At 38.8% G+C, this 16881-nt stretch overlaps 2 protein-coding genes across 11 annotated transcripts in view; one reads left to right on the top strand and one right to left on the bottom strand.

Moving 5' to 3' along the window:
* The window catches only part of ANKRD42 (ankyrin repeat domain 42), an 86552-nt gene that overhangs the window by 60802 nt on the left and 8869 nt on the right, over positions 1 to 16881 (top strand). For 2 of the 5 annotated variants that reach the window (XR_010841392.1, XR_010841390.1), the window contains exon 12: positions 16328 to 16376. The exons of 2 other annotated variants lie outside the window; for them this stretch is intronic. Coding sequence is in view for 1 of the 3 variants with exons in the window: in XM_067038395.1 (XP_066894496.1) it covers positions 13974 to 14025 (52 nt within the window). In the remaining 2 variants the exon portion in view is untranslated. Of the gene's footprint in view, positions 1 to 13973; positions 14117 to 16327; positions 16377 to 16881 lie in introns of those variants that run through there. One more of the 5 variants, XM_067038395.1, reaches the window with a different exon arrangement.
* Positions 2964 to 16881, bottom strand: part of CCDC90B (coiled-coil domain containing 90B) — a 49221-nt gene continuing 35303 nt past the window's right edge. For 2 of the 6 annotated variants that reach the window (XM_059070598.2, XM_067038401.1), the window contains exons 5-9: positions 16469 to 16510; positions 16301 to 16372; positions 16152 to 16205; positions 14188 to 14302; positions 2964 to 3640 (exon numbers count right to left, since the gene is read on the bottom strand). In XM_059070598.2, the coding sequence (XP_058926581.1) occupies positions 3585 to 3640; positions 14188 to 14302; positions 16152 to 16205; positions 16301 to 16372; positions 16469 to 16510 (339 nt within the window). In that variant the 3' untranslated portion in view covers positions 2964 to 3584. Of the gene's footprint in view, positions 3641 to 8648; positions 8713 to 12790; positions 13128 to 14187; positions 14303 to 16151; positions 16206 to 16300; positions 16373 to 16468; positions 16511 to 16881 lie in introns of those variants that run through there. The other 4 variants (XM_067038399.1, XM_067038397.1, XM_067038400.1 and 1 more) reach the window with 4 other exon arrangements.

The raw sequence follows: 16881 nt of genomic DNA, 5'->3' as shown, positions 1-16881 counted from the left end.
AGTCAGAGAAATATAAGAAAAAAGAAGCAAAGGAATTACTCCCAATTAAAAGAACAAGAGGAATCCCCTGAAAGGACAAACAGTGAAACAAACGTCTACAGTCTACCAGACCCTGAGTTCAAAAAGGAGGTAAGGAGGTAATAAAAATGCTGAAGGAATTAAATGCTATTGATAGAAATGTAGATCACTGTACAAGGAACTAGAAACTGTAAAGAGGAGCCAATCAAAATTAGACAACTCAATTGCCGAGATGAAAACCAAAGCTAAAGGCAATAAACAGCAAAGTAAATAATACAGAAGAACAAATAAGTGATCTGCAAGAGAGAATAATGGAGATCACCCAGTCAAAACAGCAGACAGAACATACACTATCTATGGGATAATATAAAGCACACCAATCTACTACGTCTAATAGGATTCCCAGAAGAAGAAGAAAGAGAAAAGGGGATTGAAAATGTATTCAAATAAATTATGGCTGAAAAGTTCCCAAACCTAAAGAAGATATTAGATATCCAGGTCCAGGAAGCACAGAGGGTCCCAAACAAGATGAATTCAAACAGATCTACTCCAAGATGTATCATAATTAAAATGGTAAAAGTTAAAGAGAAGATTCTGAAGGAGCAAGAGAAAAACAGTTATAAGGGAACCCCCATAAGGCTATCAGCTGATTTCTCTACAGAAACTTTGCTGGCCAGGAGGAAATGGCAAGATATATCCAAAGTCCTAAAAGGGAAAAACCTGCAACCTAGGCTATTCTACCCAGCAAGATTATCATTTAGAATAGGAGACAAAAAGAATTTCTCAGACAAGCAAAAACTAAGAGTAAACAGCAATACTAAACCTATCTTAGGAGAAATATTGAAAGCTCTTCTTTAAATTGAAAAGAAGCAATAATCTATAGGAAAGGGAAAATCACAACAGAAAAGGTAAATATATAAAAGGATTGAAGATCATTTAAATAAGACAGTACAGTTAAAAAACAATCCAAAAAGTTCTGTGAAAATGATCGAACAGAAAAGGATAAACATGAAGATGTGAAATAGGACATGAAAATCACAAAATGTAGGGAAGGGGAGTACGAAATGCAGATCTTTTAGAATGTGTTTGAGCTCATTTGACTACCGGTCTAAAGCAAGTAGATACAGTGCCAGTTTAACATAGTTGAAAACCAGGGTAACCACAAATCAAAAAAACAAACAGTAGATTCCCAAAAGAAAGGTACTCAGGCATAATACAAAAGAAAACTAACAAACCACAAAAGGAAACACAAAAAGAAGAAAGGAACAAAGAAGAAATACAAAATCAACTGGAAAACAAGGTTTAAAATGGCAATAAATATATACTTATCAATAATTACTTTAAATGTCAATGCATTAAATGCTCTGATCAAAAGACACAGAATGGCAGATTGGATAATAAAACAAGAACCTACAATATACTGCCCTACAGGAGACCCACTTTAGGGTGAAGGACACACATTGATTGAAAATCAGGGTATGGAAAAAGATATTTCATGCAAATGGCAATGACAAGTGGGGGTAGCAATACTCATATAAGACAAACTTTAAAAAACAAAGGCCATAAAGAAAGATAAAGAAGGACACTGTATAATGATAAAAGAATCAATACAAGAAGAGGGTAGTACACTCATTAACATATGAATTCAATATAGGAGCACCTAAATACATAAAACAAATGCTACCAAACATAAAGGGAGAAATTGACAGGAATATGATAAGAGTAGGAGACTTTAACACTGCACGGTCATCAATGGACAGATCTTCCAGACAGAAAATCAATAAGGCAACAGAGATCCTAAATGGCACAATAGAACAGTTAGACTTAATTGATATTTTCAGGACATAACACCCTCAAAAACCAGTATACACATTCTTTGCAAGTGCACATGGGGCATTCTCTAGGATAGACCACATACTAGGACACAAAACAAGCCTCAATAAATTTCAGAGGATAGAAATTATTTCAAGCATCTTTTCTGACCACAACCCATGACATTTTTCACAGAACTAGAACAAATAATCCTAAAATGTATATGGAACCACAAAAAACCCAGAATTGCCAAAGCAATTCTGAGGAAAAAGAACAAAGCTAGAGACATAACCCTCCCAGACTTCAGACAATACTACAAAACTACAGTAACCAATACAGTGTTGTATTAGCACAAAAACAGACATCTGGATCAATGGGACAGAATAGAGACCTGAGAAACTCACACCTACGGCCAATTAATCTTTGGCAAAGGAGGCAAGAATATACCATGGAGAAAAGACAATCTCTTCAATAAGTGGTGCTGGGAAAACTGGACAGCTACATGTAAAAGAATGAAATGAGAACATTCTCTAACCCCATATACAAAAATAAACTCAAAAAAATGAACTGATATAAGGACCTAAATAATACATTTATTTACTGATCAAACTGATACTGGAGAATGTGGTTAATATCTTCAGTCCAGTAAACTTAACACTGACCCCCGAATCGGAAAGACTTACCTTGTCCCAAGTATCACTGTACTAGAGCAGGCCTCACCCTGCAGAGGTGAACTTGATCCTACAGGAGCAGAACAGAATGAATGCTCTCTGTAGACAGGCTGGTCCCAAACAGGAATGGGGAGAAGTGGCTGGGCTACGTGGGCCTTGTTTCTCCTTTCACCTTACTTAATCACCTAGCACAGGGTGGCTGAAGGAAGAGTGATTACAATGTTATGCTATTGGAACTTCCTTCACATGGAGGAAAGAAATACTCTCTCAGTATTTTAGCACATTTTAAATTGTAACAAATGAATAATTTACCTTTTACTGTTTACTGTCTGTCTTCTCCAACTAAGATTGTCAGTTCCATGATAAGGAAGCCATGTTCAGCTCTGTGCACATGTGTACCAGCATGTAGTCTGGCCCATACCAGGCATTCTTATTTACTGAGTGAGCAAATGTACTGTAGAGTTTATTACAATAGAACCTACATGGTCTTTATTTATTAATCCAACACAAATTTATCTACAGTGTGCCAAGAATTTTCTTAGGCAAGAGGATTCTGAGATATTTTGAATCAAATTACAGAAAGTTTTGTTTTGAAAACAACCCAGCTGGTTAGCTCTTTGAAAAAAACTTAGTTGGAGAGCCTCTGATTCTCACTCACTGGACCATACAAGTTCAGTCTTTTGACTGCTCTATACTTTAGATTCCCTATTTATAACTAAAAAAATCTGCAACACATACCAGAGAAATCCTGTATGATTTACAGTTGTTCAAGCAAACAAGAAAACTCTGGTTCAGTTTCTATGAGCTATCAAAAGGATAAAGACAAAAGGCCTGTCTATCTCAAATCAATCAGGTTTTGAATGGCATCTTTTCAACATAATGAAATAAAGACATATAAAAAACAAAGACAAAATATACCTTCCCATTCTAAAACATTTCCTTTAGTCCATATGTACTTTAAATAATCTTGTATTAAGTTTCTACTGCAACTTTCAATGTTCAGAGTAAATCCATCCTGGCACAGTGTTTGTTCTAAGAAGTCAACAGCAGCAGGAGTAAGAGCATAATATAGTAGTTTCACTGTTATTTCCAGAGTCTATAAAATCCCAATGCTATTGCCAGGCAAGTAAACACTGAGGCTGTGAAAAGAAGAAAACATGTTGTAGGTCATGCATTTGTGATTATCTTGCAGAGACAAAGAGAATAATGTCATCTTCAATTTAAATTGAAAGCAAAATCAGGTAATCCAACCAGTTTTCTTTTTTTTTCTTTGCCTGCATTGCACAGCATGTGGGATCTTAGTTTCCCAAAGAGGGATCAAACCCATGCCTCCTGCATTGGAAGCATGGAGTCTTAACCACTGGACCACCAAGGAATTCCCAGTCCAACCAATTTTCTATTTTAGGTTTTCCATTTCCTATAAAATTAAGTTAATGATAAAGGATATCCATTACGGCTGGATTAATACCAATTCTTCTTAAAAGCTTCCTGTATTTTAAACCAGAATAAGGATTTAAAAGTGTAGATTATGTCAGAATCTATAAAGTGTTTAAAGTCATTATTAACATTAGCATTATTAATAATGACTACTTTAAATAATTACAAACTCTCATTTTATTTTATTTTATTTTTATTTTTTTTTTTTTGCGGTATGCGGGCCTCTCACTGCTGTGGCCTCTCCTGTTGCGGAGCACAGGCTCCGGACGCGCAGGCCTAGCGGCCATGGCTCACGGGCTTACTTGCTCCACGGCATGTGGGATCTTCCCGGACCAGGGCACGAACCCGTGTCCCCTGCATCGGCAGGTGGATTCTTAACCACTGCGCCACCAGGGAAGCCCGACAAACTCTCATTTTAGAAATAATTTATAAGTGAAAAACCACCTTTCTTATATGTACTAAAAAATTACGTAGTTAAGCCAGTAAAATAGACATCCATATCATCCATAAGAAAATTTTAATTGCCTTTTCAGTACATTTCAAAATGATTTCATGCCTGCTGAGCTCCCAGGCTAGTCCCCTGCCCTCCAAGGCTCCCCCTCCCCCCACCACCCAGCTGCATTGGTACTGGGGGCATAGGAGGGAGGCTGGGGAGATCAGGAGTGGCAGGCAGGAGGGGCCCTCCCAGACCCCAAACTGGAGGAGCAGGAGAGGAGAGGAGGGCACTTGCCCTGCCCACTCGAGCCCAGGAAGCCTGCTGGGCTCCAAGGTGAGGTCCCCTGCCCTCTGATACGAGGGGTAGGGGGCACACCTGGGTCCCTTCTGTTCCTTTAGCCTAAGCCCCAACCCCCAGAGCCCCCAGGGCCTTTTCCAGCCCTGTGGGTCCTGAGCATTGGCCCTGCCCACCGCCCAAACCTCACCCTTGCTTAGGTCCCACTCTCCACAGCCAACGCTCCCATCTTTTTTTTTTTTTTTCCCCTCCTTCTCTTTTTTACTATTGTGGTGCTGATGTCCCTTCCGGTTGTTGATTCATCTATATTTTTATTTTTACATTATTTCTAACATATCTGTTAGTTTCCTAGTCTAATTTTAATTTTTACTTTGTTATCGTTCTTTTTTTTTTGCCACCCCATGCAGCTTGCAGGATCTTGATTTGTGAGCCCAGGGTTAGGAGGAAGCTCCTGTGGTGGGAGCTCCGAGTCCAAACCACTGGACTAACAGAGAACCTCAGACCTCAGGGAATATTAATCGGAGTGAGGTCTCACAGAGTTTCTCATCTCAGCACCAAGCCTCAGCTCTACCCAATAGCCTACAAACTCGTGTTGGAAGCCTCAGGCCAAACAACCAGTAAAACAGGAACACAATCCCACTCATAAAAGAAAAAAAAAAAATGAGATGGCAAAAAAATATGTCACAGATGAAGGAGCAAGGTAAAAACCTACAGGACCAAATAAACGAAGAGTAAATAAGCAATCAACCTGAAAAAGAATTCAGAGTAAAGATGATCCAGAATCTCAGAAACAGAATGGACACACAGATTGAGAAAATACAAGAAATGTTTAACAAAGATCTAGAAGAACTAAAAAACAAACAAACAGAGATGAACAACACAATAACTGAAATGAAAAATACACTAGAAGGAATCAATAACAGAATAATGGAAGCAGAAGAACAAATAAGTGAGCTGGAAGACAGAATGGTGGAAATAACTGCTGAGGAGCAGAATGAAGAAAAAAGAATGAAAAGAATTGAAGACAATCTCAGAGATCTCTGGGACAATACTAAATGCACCAACATTTGAATTACAGGGGTCCCAGAAGAAGAAGAGAAAAAGAAAGGGTCTGAGAAAATTAATGTGAAGAGATTATAGTGGAAAACTTCCTTAATGTGGGAAAGGAAATAGTCATCCAAGTCCAGGAAGCACAGAGAGTCCCATACAGGATAAACCCTAGGAAAAACACACCAAGACACATATTAATCAAACTAACAAAAAATAAATTCAAAGGAAAAATATTAAAAGCAGCAACGGAAAACAAAAAATAACATACAAAGGAATCCCCATAAGGTTATCAGCTGATTTTTCAGTGGAAACTCTGCAGGCCAGAAGGCAGTGGCAGGATATACTTAAAAGTGATGAAAGAGAAAAACCTACAACCAAGATTACTGTACCGGGCTTCCCTGGTGGCGCAGTGGTTGAGGATCTGCCTGCCGATGCAGGGGACGTGGGTTTGTGCCCTGGTCCGGGAGGATCCCACGTGCCGCGGAGCAGCTGGGCCCGTGAGCCATGGCCGCTGAGCCTGTGCGTCCGGAGCCTGTGCTCCACAATGGGAGAGGCCACAACAGTGAGAGGTCCGTGTACCAAAATAAAAATTACTGTACCCAGCAAGGATCTCATTCAGATTCGATGGAGAAGTCAAAAGCTTTTCAGACAAACAAAAGCTAAGAGAATTCAGTAACACCAGATGCTAAAGAAACTTCTCTAAGTGGGAAACACAAGAGGAGAAAAAGACCCACAGAAACAAACCCCAAACAATTAAGAAAATGGTAATAGGAACATACATATCAATAATAACCTTGAATGTAAATGGATTAAATGCTCCAATCAAAAGACACAGACTGGCTGAATGGATACAAAAACAGGACCCATATATATATATGCTCTCTACAGGAGACCCACTTCAGATCTAGGAACACATACAGACTGAAAGTGAAGGGGTGGAAAAAGATAGTCCATGCAAAAGGAAATCAAAAGAAAGCTGGAGTACCAATACTTAGATAAAACAGACTTTAAAATAAAGACTGTTACAAGAGATAAGGAGGGACACTACATAATGATCAAAGGATCAGTCCAAGAAGAAGATATAACAATTATAAATCTTTATGCACCCAACATAGGAGTACCTCAATACATAAGGCAAATGCTAACAACCAAGAAAGGAGAAATCAACAGTAACAGTAGGGTACTTTAACACCCCACTTACACCAAAGGACAGATAATCCAAACAGAAAATAAAGAAATGCAAGCTTTAAATGACACAATAGACTAGATAGATCTAATTGATATTTACAGAACATTCCACCCCAAAGTGGCAGAATACACTTTCTCCTCAGGTTCACATGGAACATTCTCCAGAATAGATCACAACTTGGGTTGCAAATCAAGCCTCAGAAAATTTAAGAAAACTGAAATCATATCAAGCATCTTTTCTGACCACAGTGCTGTGAGATTGGAAATCAATTAGAGGAAAAAAAACTGTGAAAAACACAAATACATGGAGGCTAAACTGTGCACTACTAAATAACCAAGAGATCACTGAAGAAATCAAAGAAGAAATAAAAAAATACACAGAAACAAATGACAACGAAAACATGATGACCCAAAACCTATGGGACACAGCAAAAGCAGTTCTAAGAGGGACGTTTACAGCAATTCAATCTCACGTCAAGAAACAAGAAAAATCTCAAACAATCTAACCCTAAACTTAAAACAACTAGAGAAAGATGAACAAAGAAAATCCAAATTCATTAGAAGGAAAGAAATCATAAAGATCAAAGCAGAAATAAATGAAATAGAAATGAAGAAAACAATAGCAAGGATCAATAAAACTAAAAGCTGGTTCTTTGAGAAGATAAACAAAATTGATAAACTCTTAGCCAGACTCATCAAGATAAAGAGGGAAAGGATGCAAATCAATAAAATTAGAAATGAAAAAGGAGAAATCACAACGGATACTGCAGAAATACAAAGGATTATAAGAGACAAACAACAATATGCCAATAAAATGGACAACCATGAAGAAATGGACAAAGTCTTGGAAAGGTACAATTTTACAAGACTGAACCAGGAAGAATTAGAAAATATAAACAGACGTATCACAAGTAATGAAATTGATACCATAATTAAAAATCTTCCAACAAAAAGAAGTCCAGGACCAGATAGCTTCTCAGGCGAATTCTATCAAACATTTAGAGAAGAGCTAAAACCAATCCTTCTCAAACTCTTCCAAAAAGCTGCAGAGGGAGAAACACTCCCAAATTCATTCTATGAAACCACCATTACCCTGATACCAAAACTAGAAAAAGATATCACAAAAAAAGAAAATTGCAGACCAATATCACTGTTGAACATACATGCAAAAATCCTGAACAAAATACTAGCAAACAGAATCCAACAGCACATTAAAAGGATCATACACCATGATCAAGTGAGATTTATCCTGGGGATGCAAGGATTCTTCAATATACGCAAATCAATCAATGTGATATATACCACATTAACAAATTAAGGAATGAAAACCATATGAGCATCTCAATAGATGCAGAAAAAGCTTTTGACAAAATTCAACACCCATTTTTTTTGTGGTTTTTTTTTTTTTTTTTTTTGCGTTACGTGGCCCTCTCACTGTTGCGGCCTCTCCCGTTGCGGAGCACAGGCTCCGGACGCGCAGGCTCAGCGGCCACGGCTCACGGGCCCAGCCGCTTCGCAGCACGTGGGATCTTCCCGGACCGGGGCGCGAACCCGTGTCCCCTGCATCGGCAGGCGGACTCTCAACCACTGCGCCACCAGGGAAGCCCTCAACACCCATTTATGATAAAAACTCTCCAGAAAATGGGCATAGAGGGAACCTACCTCAACATAATAAAGGCCATATATGACAAACCCACAGCAAGCATCATATTCAATGCTGAAAAACTGAAAGCATTTCCTCTAAGATCAGGAACAAGACAAGGATGTCCACTCTCGCCACTCTTATTCAACGCAGTTTTGGAAGTCCTAGCCACAGCAATCAGAGAAGAAAAAGAAATAAAAGGAATATAAATTGGAAAAGAAGAAGTAAAACTGTCACTATTTGCCAATGACATGATACTATACATAGAAAATCCTAAAGATGCCACCAGAAAACTACTAGAACTTATCCATGAATTTGGTAAGGTCGCAGAATACAAAATGCACAGACATCTCTGGCATTCCTATACACCAACAACAAAAAATCAGAAAGAGAAATTAAGGAAACACTCCCATTTACCATTGCAACAAAAAGAATAAAATGCCTAGGAATAAATCTGCCTAAGGGGGTGAAAAACTTATACTGAAAAAACTATAAAACGCTGATGAAAGAAATTAAAGATGACATAAACAGATGGGGAAATATACCATGTTCTCTGATTGGAAGAATCTATATTGTGAAAATGACTATACTACCCAAAGCAATCTACAGATTCAGTACAATCCCTATCAAACTACCAATGACATTCTTAACAAAATTAGAACAAAAAAATCTTACAATTTGTATGGAAACACAAAAGACCCCGAATAGCCAAAGCTATCTTGAGAAAGAAAAACAGAGTTGGAGGAATCAGGCTCCCTGACTTCAAACTATTCACAAAGCTACAGTAATCAAGACAGTACAGATGGCCAAGAGGCACATGAAAAGATGCTCAACATCACTAATTATTAGAGAAATGAAAATTAAAACTACAGTGAGGTATATCACCTCATGCCAGTCAGAATGGCCAGTATCAAAAAAGTTAGAAAAAATTAATGCTGGAAAGGGTGTGGTGAAAAGGGAACCCTCCTACACTGTTGGTGGGAATGTAAATTGATACAACCACTACGGAAAACAGTATGGAGTTTCCTTAGAAAACTAAAAATAGAACTACCATACGACCCAGCAATCCCACTACTGGGCATACACCCTGAGGAGACAATAATTCAAAAAGAGACAAGCACCACAAAGTTCACTGCAGCACTAATTACAATAGCCAGGACATGGAACCAACCTAAATGCCCATCAACAGATGAATGGATAAAGATGATGTGGCACATATATACAATGGAATATTACTCAGCCATAAAAAGAAATGAAACTGAGTTATTTGTAGTGAGGTGGATGGACCTAGAGTCTGTCATACAGAGTGAAGTAAGTCAGCAAGAGAAAAACAAATACCGTTATGCTAACGCATATATATGGAATCTTAATAAAAAATGGTACTGATGAACCTAGTTGCAGGGCAGGAATAAAGAGGTAGGCATAGAGAATGGATTTGAGGACATGGGATGGGAGGGCAAAGCTGGGACGAAGTGAGTAGCATCGACATATATACACTACTGAATGTAAAATAGTTGGCTGGTGGGAAGCAGCAGCATAGTACAGGGAGATTGGCTTGGTGCTTTGTGATGACCTAGAGGGGTGGGATAGGGAGGATGGAAGGAAGGCTCAAGAGGGAGGGGATATGGGGACATGTGTATGCATATGGCTGATTCACTTTGTTGTGCAACAGAAACTAACACAGTATGGTGAAGCAATTATTAAAAAAAAAATAATGGAAAAAAGAAAAAATGATTTCATAATTATTAAAAATTTATAAATAAAAAATGAAATTTTAGGGCTTCCCTGGTGGCTCAGTAGTTGAGAGTCCGCCTGCCGATGCAGGGAACACAGGTTCGTGCCCCAGTCCAGGAAGATCCCACATGCCGCGGAGCGGCTGGGCCCGTGAGCCATGGCCACTGGGCCTGCACGTCCGGAGGCTGTGCTCCGCAATGGGAAAGGACACAACAGTGAGAGGCCCGCGTACCACAAAAAAAAAAAAAAAAAAAAAAAAAAAAAAAAAAAAAAAAAAAAAAAGAAATTTTAATGGAAACCCTTTAAAAACACTCAATGAGGTAGAAGAAAAGGCAGAGAAAACATCAGGCTTTTTATTTTTTTAAATTAATTTATTTATTAATTTATTTGTGTTTGGCTGTATTGGGTCTTCATTGCTGCCTGTGGGCTTTCTCTGGTTGTGGCAAGCGGGGGGCTACTCTTTGTTGTGGTGCATGGGATTCTCACTGTGGTGGCTTCTCATTGCAGAGCATGGGCTCTAGGAGCACAGGCTTCACTAGTTGTGGCACGTGGGCTCAGTAGTTGTGGCTCGCGGGCTTAGTTGCTCCGTGGCATGTGGTATCTTCCCGGACCAGGGCTAGAACCTGTGTCTCCCGCATTGGCAGGTGGATTCTTAACCACTGTGCCACCAGGGAAGGCCTGCACCAGGCTTTTTCAACAGTTAATATACCACCGGCTCTCTATGTTACATCATTCTGGATAGAAAACCTTTCTGTTCTCCTTAAGAAGGTGAATTTGGGTGAGGCTTTTAGGGACTCCCTAGATTCTAGTCTGTTTAAACAGCCATGATTTTAAAATAGAGACTCTGAGATGAAGAGCAAATTTCTATGATTAAAGATACAAGAGGTACTTCCCTAGTGGCACAGTGGTTAAGAATCTGCCTGCCAATGCAGGGGACACGGGTTTGAGCCCTGGTCCGGCAAGATCCCACATGCCGTGGAGCAACTAAGCCCATGAGCCACAACTACTGAGCCTGTGCTCTAGAGCCCCCGTGCCACAACTACTGAGCCCGTGCTCTAGAGCCCCCGTGCCACAACTACTGAGCCCGTGCACCTAGAGCCCGTGCTCTGCAACAAGACAAGCTACTGCAATGAGGAGCCTGCGCACTGCAACGATGAGTAGCCCCCACTCGCCGCAACTGAGAAAGCCCACACACAGCCAAACAATTAAAAAAAAAGACATGAGAAACAAACAGCCTTTCATAGTTAAGGCTATCCTATTTTTAATGTGTAAATCTAATTATACATTATCCCATTTGATCACACTACTTACTGAAACTTGATTAATGACAAGATCATTTCCTTAATTTTAAGAAATGGGATTAGGTCTCTCTGAGACACCTGGGGAAGCTGGACAATTGAGGAGAAAGAATAACACTTAAACAGTTTCCTGTCTTGTTGCCACTGGTCAATTATACATTCTCTCATTTGATCCTGCTACTACTTACCATGTTCCAGATAGTGTGCTAAAGAATTTCATGTATCACCTTATTTATCCATAATCAAAACCCTATGAGGTTGGTGATACTATTCCCATCATACAGATGAGGCAACAAGCCCGAAGTTTTACTGCTAGCAAGTGGTGGAAGCAGGACTCAACACTATGTGTTACCTGTCTCCAAGGTAGTTGCTGTTACTCTTAAAAATAAAGGGTGGTGGGCTTCCCTGGTGGCGCAGTGGTTGAGAATCCGCCTGCCGATGCAGGAAACACGGGTTCGTGCCCTGGTCTGGGAAGATCCCACATGCCGCGGAGCAACTAAGCCCGTGAGCCATGGCCGCTAGGCTTGCGCGTCCGGAGCCTGTGCTCCGCAACGGGAGAGGCCACAACAGTGAGAGGCCCGCATAACGCAAAAAAAAAAAAAAAAAAAGGGTGGTGCCTTCAGAACAGTTAGTTGTAAATCCTCAGTGAAAAAAAGGAAAGGAAGATAACTCCTTAGGTAAATACACTAGAAGAAGCTGAGTGGAATACAAAGCTCTTCCTAACCTGGGGTGCTTTGAGGTCTATTTTGAAAGTGGCAATAAACACTGCAAACTGCGCTGATTTGGCATTTCCCATTAGCATTCCTATTGGACAGAAGATCTCTGGTTCCAGAGACTTTGCTAGAATAGGGGTTTTCAAAACTTGTTTTAGTCTTAGAACCCTTTCTTCAAATGGATCTTAGAAGCTAAGTCATTCAAGCTGAAGAGAGGAAGGGGAAGTCGGGCTGTGCATCAGCTGAGGGCTAGGGGCTCCGTCTCTCCTCCTGCTGCCGCTTCAACATAATTAGTGCCTACCCAGAAAATCACTGATGGTATAAAGCAGCAATTTTATTTTGGACAATTCAATAACATAAAATTTTTAAATGTGCCTATCTTTTTGACCCCAATTTTTAGATGTGCATAAGCAATTTATTATATAGAAATACTAGCATGAGGGCATAAAGGTGTGTGTGTGTATTTACTCACACATATATATGGCTATTCGGTCCAATACGTTTTTTAAATAAATTTATTTATTTTATTTATTTTTGGCTGCATTGGGTCTTCGTTGCTGCACGTGGGCTTCCTCTAGTTGTGGCCAGCAGGGGCTTCTCTTGTTGTGGAGCACGGGCTCTAGGCAAACGGGCTTCAGTAGTTGTAGCACGGGTTCTGGAGTGCAGGATCAGTAGTTATGGCGCACGGGCTTCATTGCTCCGCGGCATGTGGGATCTTCCTGGACCAGGGCTCAAACCCGTGTCCCCCGCATTGGCAGGTGGATTCTTAACCACTGGCACCAACAGGGAAGCCCGCAATATTGTTTTTAATAAAAACAGTTGGGAGCAGAATGTCTGTTAATAGAGGTTTGGATAAATAAATTATGGTATTTTCATACAATGGAATAGTATGTTTTCTAGGGGAAAAAAAGTCTATATGTATTCATGTGGAAAGATAATCAAGACATTTGGTTAAATTTTTAGAAGTTGTACTCTGTACAGTATCATCTAATTACTATTTTAAAAATATGGGCTTCCCTGGTGGTGCAGTGGTTGAGAGTCCGCCTGCCGATGCAGGGGACACGGGTCTGTGCCCTGGTCCAGGAAAATCCCACATGCCATGGAGCGGCTGGACCTGTGAGCTATGGCCGCTGAGCCTGCGCATCCGGAGCCTGTGCTCCGCAACAGGAGAGGCCACAACAGTGAGAGGCCTGCATACCGCAAAAAAAAAAAAATCTGCAATGTTCACATAATAGAAGGAAAAGCCTAGAAAGATATATACTACTAATAGTAAATACATATGGGGAGGGAGAAGGCTTTCACTTTTACTTTATTGCTTTCGAATTATATGAACAATTTAGGATGAAAATATATTACTTTTTTATACAAAGAAAAATGTACTACTCGACTAGGGCATTATTTCTAACTCCTTGAGGCTCTGTAAATTGGTCAGGTCACATGGTACTTGAGGAACTCAGTATGTGACAAATAATCTAATTTTGGGTAGTATCCCTGCTCTGTCAGTTGGATTCAAGATAGGAGGTAGTTTTTGCCCCTTTGTTTGCTGTGGTCTATATCAATAATGGTCTATATCAATATCTATTTTGGTGATCTTTATCTAAAAATACCCAGTGTATCGTTGCATCATTTTGTACTTGTGTTTATGTTTATCTTTGACATCCATATGCTTTTTCCTATTAGGAGGATGCAGAGTTTCCCATTAAACTTATATCCTAAATTTATTGCCTATTAAACTTACATTTTCCAAGTACTCCAGGGAACCAAACAATAAAGGAGATCTGTTACAGCTCCTCCATTTTTTCTTCTGTGCCCCATGGCTACCTTGGGAGGTAGGAGCTAATAAGTCCGAAAATCAAATGACATTAATTCCTTTCTCTGAGAAACACAGCCTTACCTGCAAGGTAACGAATTGTCTCAAGCTTGTTAGACTCCATTAGGGTTTTTAAAGAAGCAATTTCAGTGTCAATTTTGTTACCGGTCTCTGAAATAATACCTCTGGTTTTGGTATCCTGTAGTAATTAAGAATAAGACAATTAAATTTTGTCCCTGTGTATCATGGAGAAAAATGTTTACTTAGAAATCCTCACTTATGGGCTAATTTTGTGTAACAAAAGTTTTAAGTGGGGAAACACAGTAAAAAAGCACAGTGATATTAAAAAGAAAAAATAACACTACATGAATATTACAAATTGACAAAAAGTATTCCTTCTACTTTGATATTTGGAGACTATTTCTTAGGATTATCACATTCTGGGCACATTCTACTAAAAACCTCACAGGAAGATACAGGCATACCTCATTTTATTGTGCTTTGAAGATGCTGCATGTTTTTTTTAAACAAATTGAAGCTTTGTGGCAACCCTGAGTCAAACAAGTGTATCAGTGCCACTTTTCCATGAGCATTTGCTCACTTCATGTGTCACATTTTGGTGATTCTTGCAATACTTCCAAACTTTTTCATTATTACTATATTTATTATGGTGATCTGTGATCAGTGACCTCTGATGTTACTATTGCAAAAGATTACCACACACTGACAGCTCAGAAGATGGTTAGCATCTTTGTAGCAGTTCTTATTTTTAAATTAAGGTATGGATATTGTTTATTTAGACATAGTGCTACTGCACACTTAATAAACTACAGTATATTGTAAACATAACTTTTATATGCACTGGGAAACCAAAAAATTTGTGTGACTCACTTTATTTCAGTATTTGCTTTATTGCTGTTGTCTGGAAATGGACCTGCAATACCTCTGAGGTATGCCTGTATTTGAGACCTAAATATATGAGGATAAACTAAGAAGCAAAAATGTTAGTCACAGAACTATCACCTTATGTGTATAAAGTCCTTAGGATATCATAGTAAAACTTTAAATATATTTTGCAAAAGGAAAAACCAACTGGGTTTATAATATGAACTGGCACCAGTATTAAAGGAGATGGCAGAAATGCTTGTTGGGTAACACTGAATGGCAGAAATGCTTGTTGGGTAATAGTGAATGCTATATGCATAGGGACTAAGGGGTAGAAAGAGAAATAAGATATTTAGAGCTCAGAAATTAGCTGGGAGAGAATTTGTTATTTCCTTGTTTATCTCCTTTATCTGGCCAAGAAGTTAGAGAAGGGAATATAGGCTGCTTAGAACGGCAAATGGGACCTTTGCGTCTACTGAATTATAATCAAGAGTGATGTCTCTTATGTTAGACTGTAGACCGAGTGACTTTTAACTTTTAAGAAAAGGACTAGGCTGAGTAAGAAAGCTAGGTTTTACTCAGCCACAGAGATTGAATAATGATTACAATTTAGGATTACTGAGAGGTAAACAGTAGTTACGAGTATGGAGTTTAGAATCCAGGTTGACATCTGGCTCTACCACTTTTTAGTTGTGTGACCTTAACTTCCTTCTGCCTCACTTTCCAAATTGGTAGAATGGGAATAGAGTGCCTACCTCACACAGAGGCTGATATGAGGATTAAATAAATTAATAGACAAAAAAGGTAAGTAAAACAGTATCTAACTAAAATTTTTTTATTTGACTGAACCTAGGCATTCATTGAAATATTAATTGTGAATCCTTGTCTTTTTAAAAAAATAGTTCTCTTCCATATAAAAATAATTTAGTTAAAGTATGCTACCTGGAAAGCTTGATTCTGACTCAGAAGTCACAGCTCAGGTACTACCAACCACCTGGTAGCAGCTTCCCCCAAAGTACTGGTTAAGTATAATAGCTATGAGGAAATCATGGACTCTATAGGGCTAGCTTGTTGAAGTCCAAACTTATAAAATGATATACATAAAGGCAGTTACATAAGGCATGAGAGCTATACAGAAGAGAAACTTTTACATAGCAGCTTACATTTTTGGTAAATTCTGTGGTTGCCTCCATAAGTTTCTTTTCTTGATCTGTAAACTAAACGATATGGTTTATCAAGAGGTTAAAAAAAGGAAGACTAAAAGGAATTAAAAAGAAGTAAGCACAAAAAAGTACATTTAAAAGCACATTACCATATCTGTTACTCTGCTCCTTTCTAGGTTGATGTCCAGTTTATTATCTGCTCTGATTCGACTGGTTTCATTCTTTAAAGAAAATAAAAATATTAAAGTGATCTTGTAATGAGTATTTGTTCTGAAATTAATGAACTATTCTGAAGTGTGGAAAAAAGTTTCACTTACTATCAGTTGTTGCTTAACTTGTTCTAATTCAATTTTCATTTTCTAGGTATAAAGAAAGATCACACACAATTGGTGTTAAACCAAAAGTCCATATTCTGATTTATTTAAAAAAATCTGAAACCCTGCATAAGCAAAAATTGGACATTCTGTGGATTTCTGATACATTATCTGATTAAGAATAAAGACAAAAAAAGAACTAATAGTTCACCGTATTCAGAAAATAATTATGAACATAACATTAGACAATGTATTTATGTTTCAATATAGTAGTCCCCCCTGATCCACTGGGGATATGTTCCAAGAACCCAAGTGGATGAAACCTCGAATAGTACTGAACACTATACGTACTATGTTTTTTCTTATACTAATGGGTAGGTAGCATATACAGTGTGGATACACTGGACAAAGAGATG

Source organism: Kogia breviceps, chromosome 7 (assembly GCF_026419965.1).
Source record: "Kogia breviceps isolate mKogBre1 chromosome 7, mKogBre1 haplotype 1, whole genome shotgun sequence".
Classification (NCBI taxonomy): Eukaryota; Metazoa; Chordata; class Mammalia; order Artiodactyla; family Physeteridae; genus Kogia; species Kogia breviceps.
This window is presented reverse-complemented; position numbering and strand designations above follow the sequence as displayed.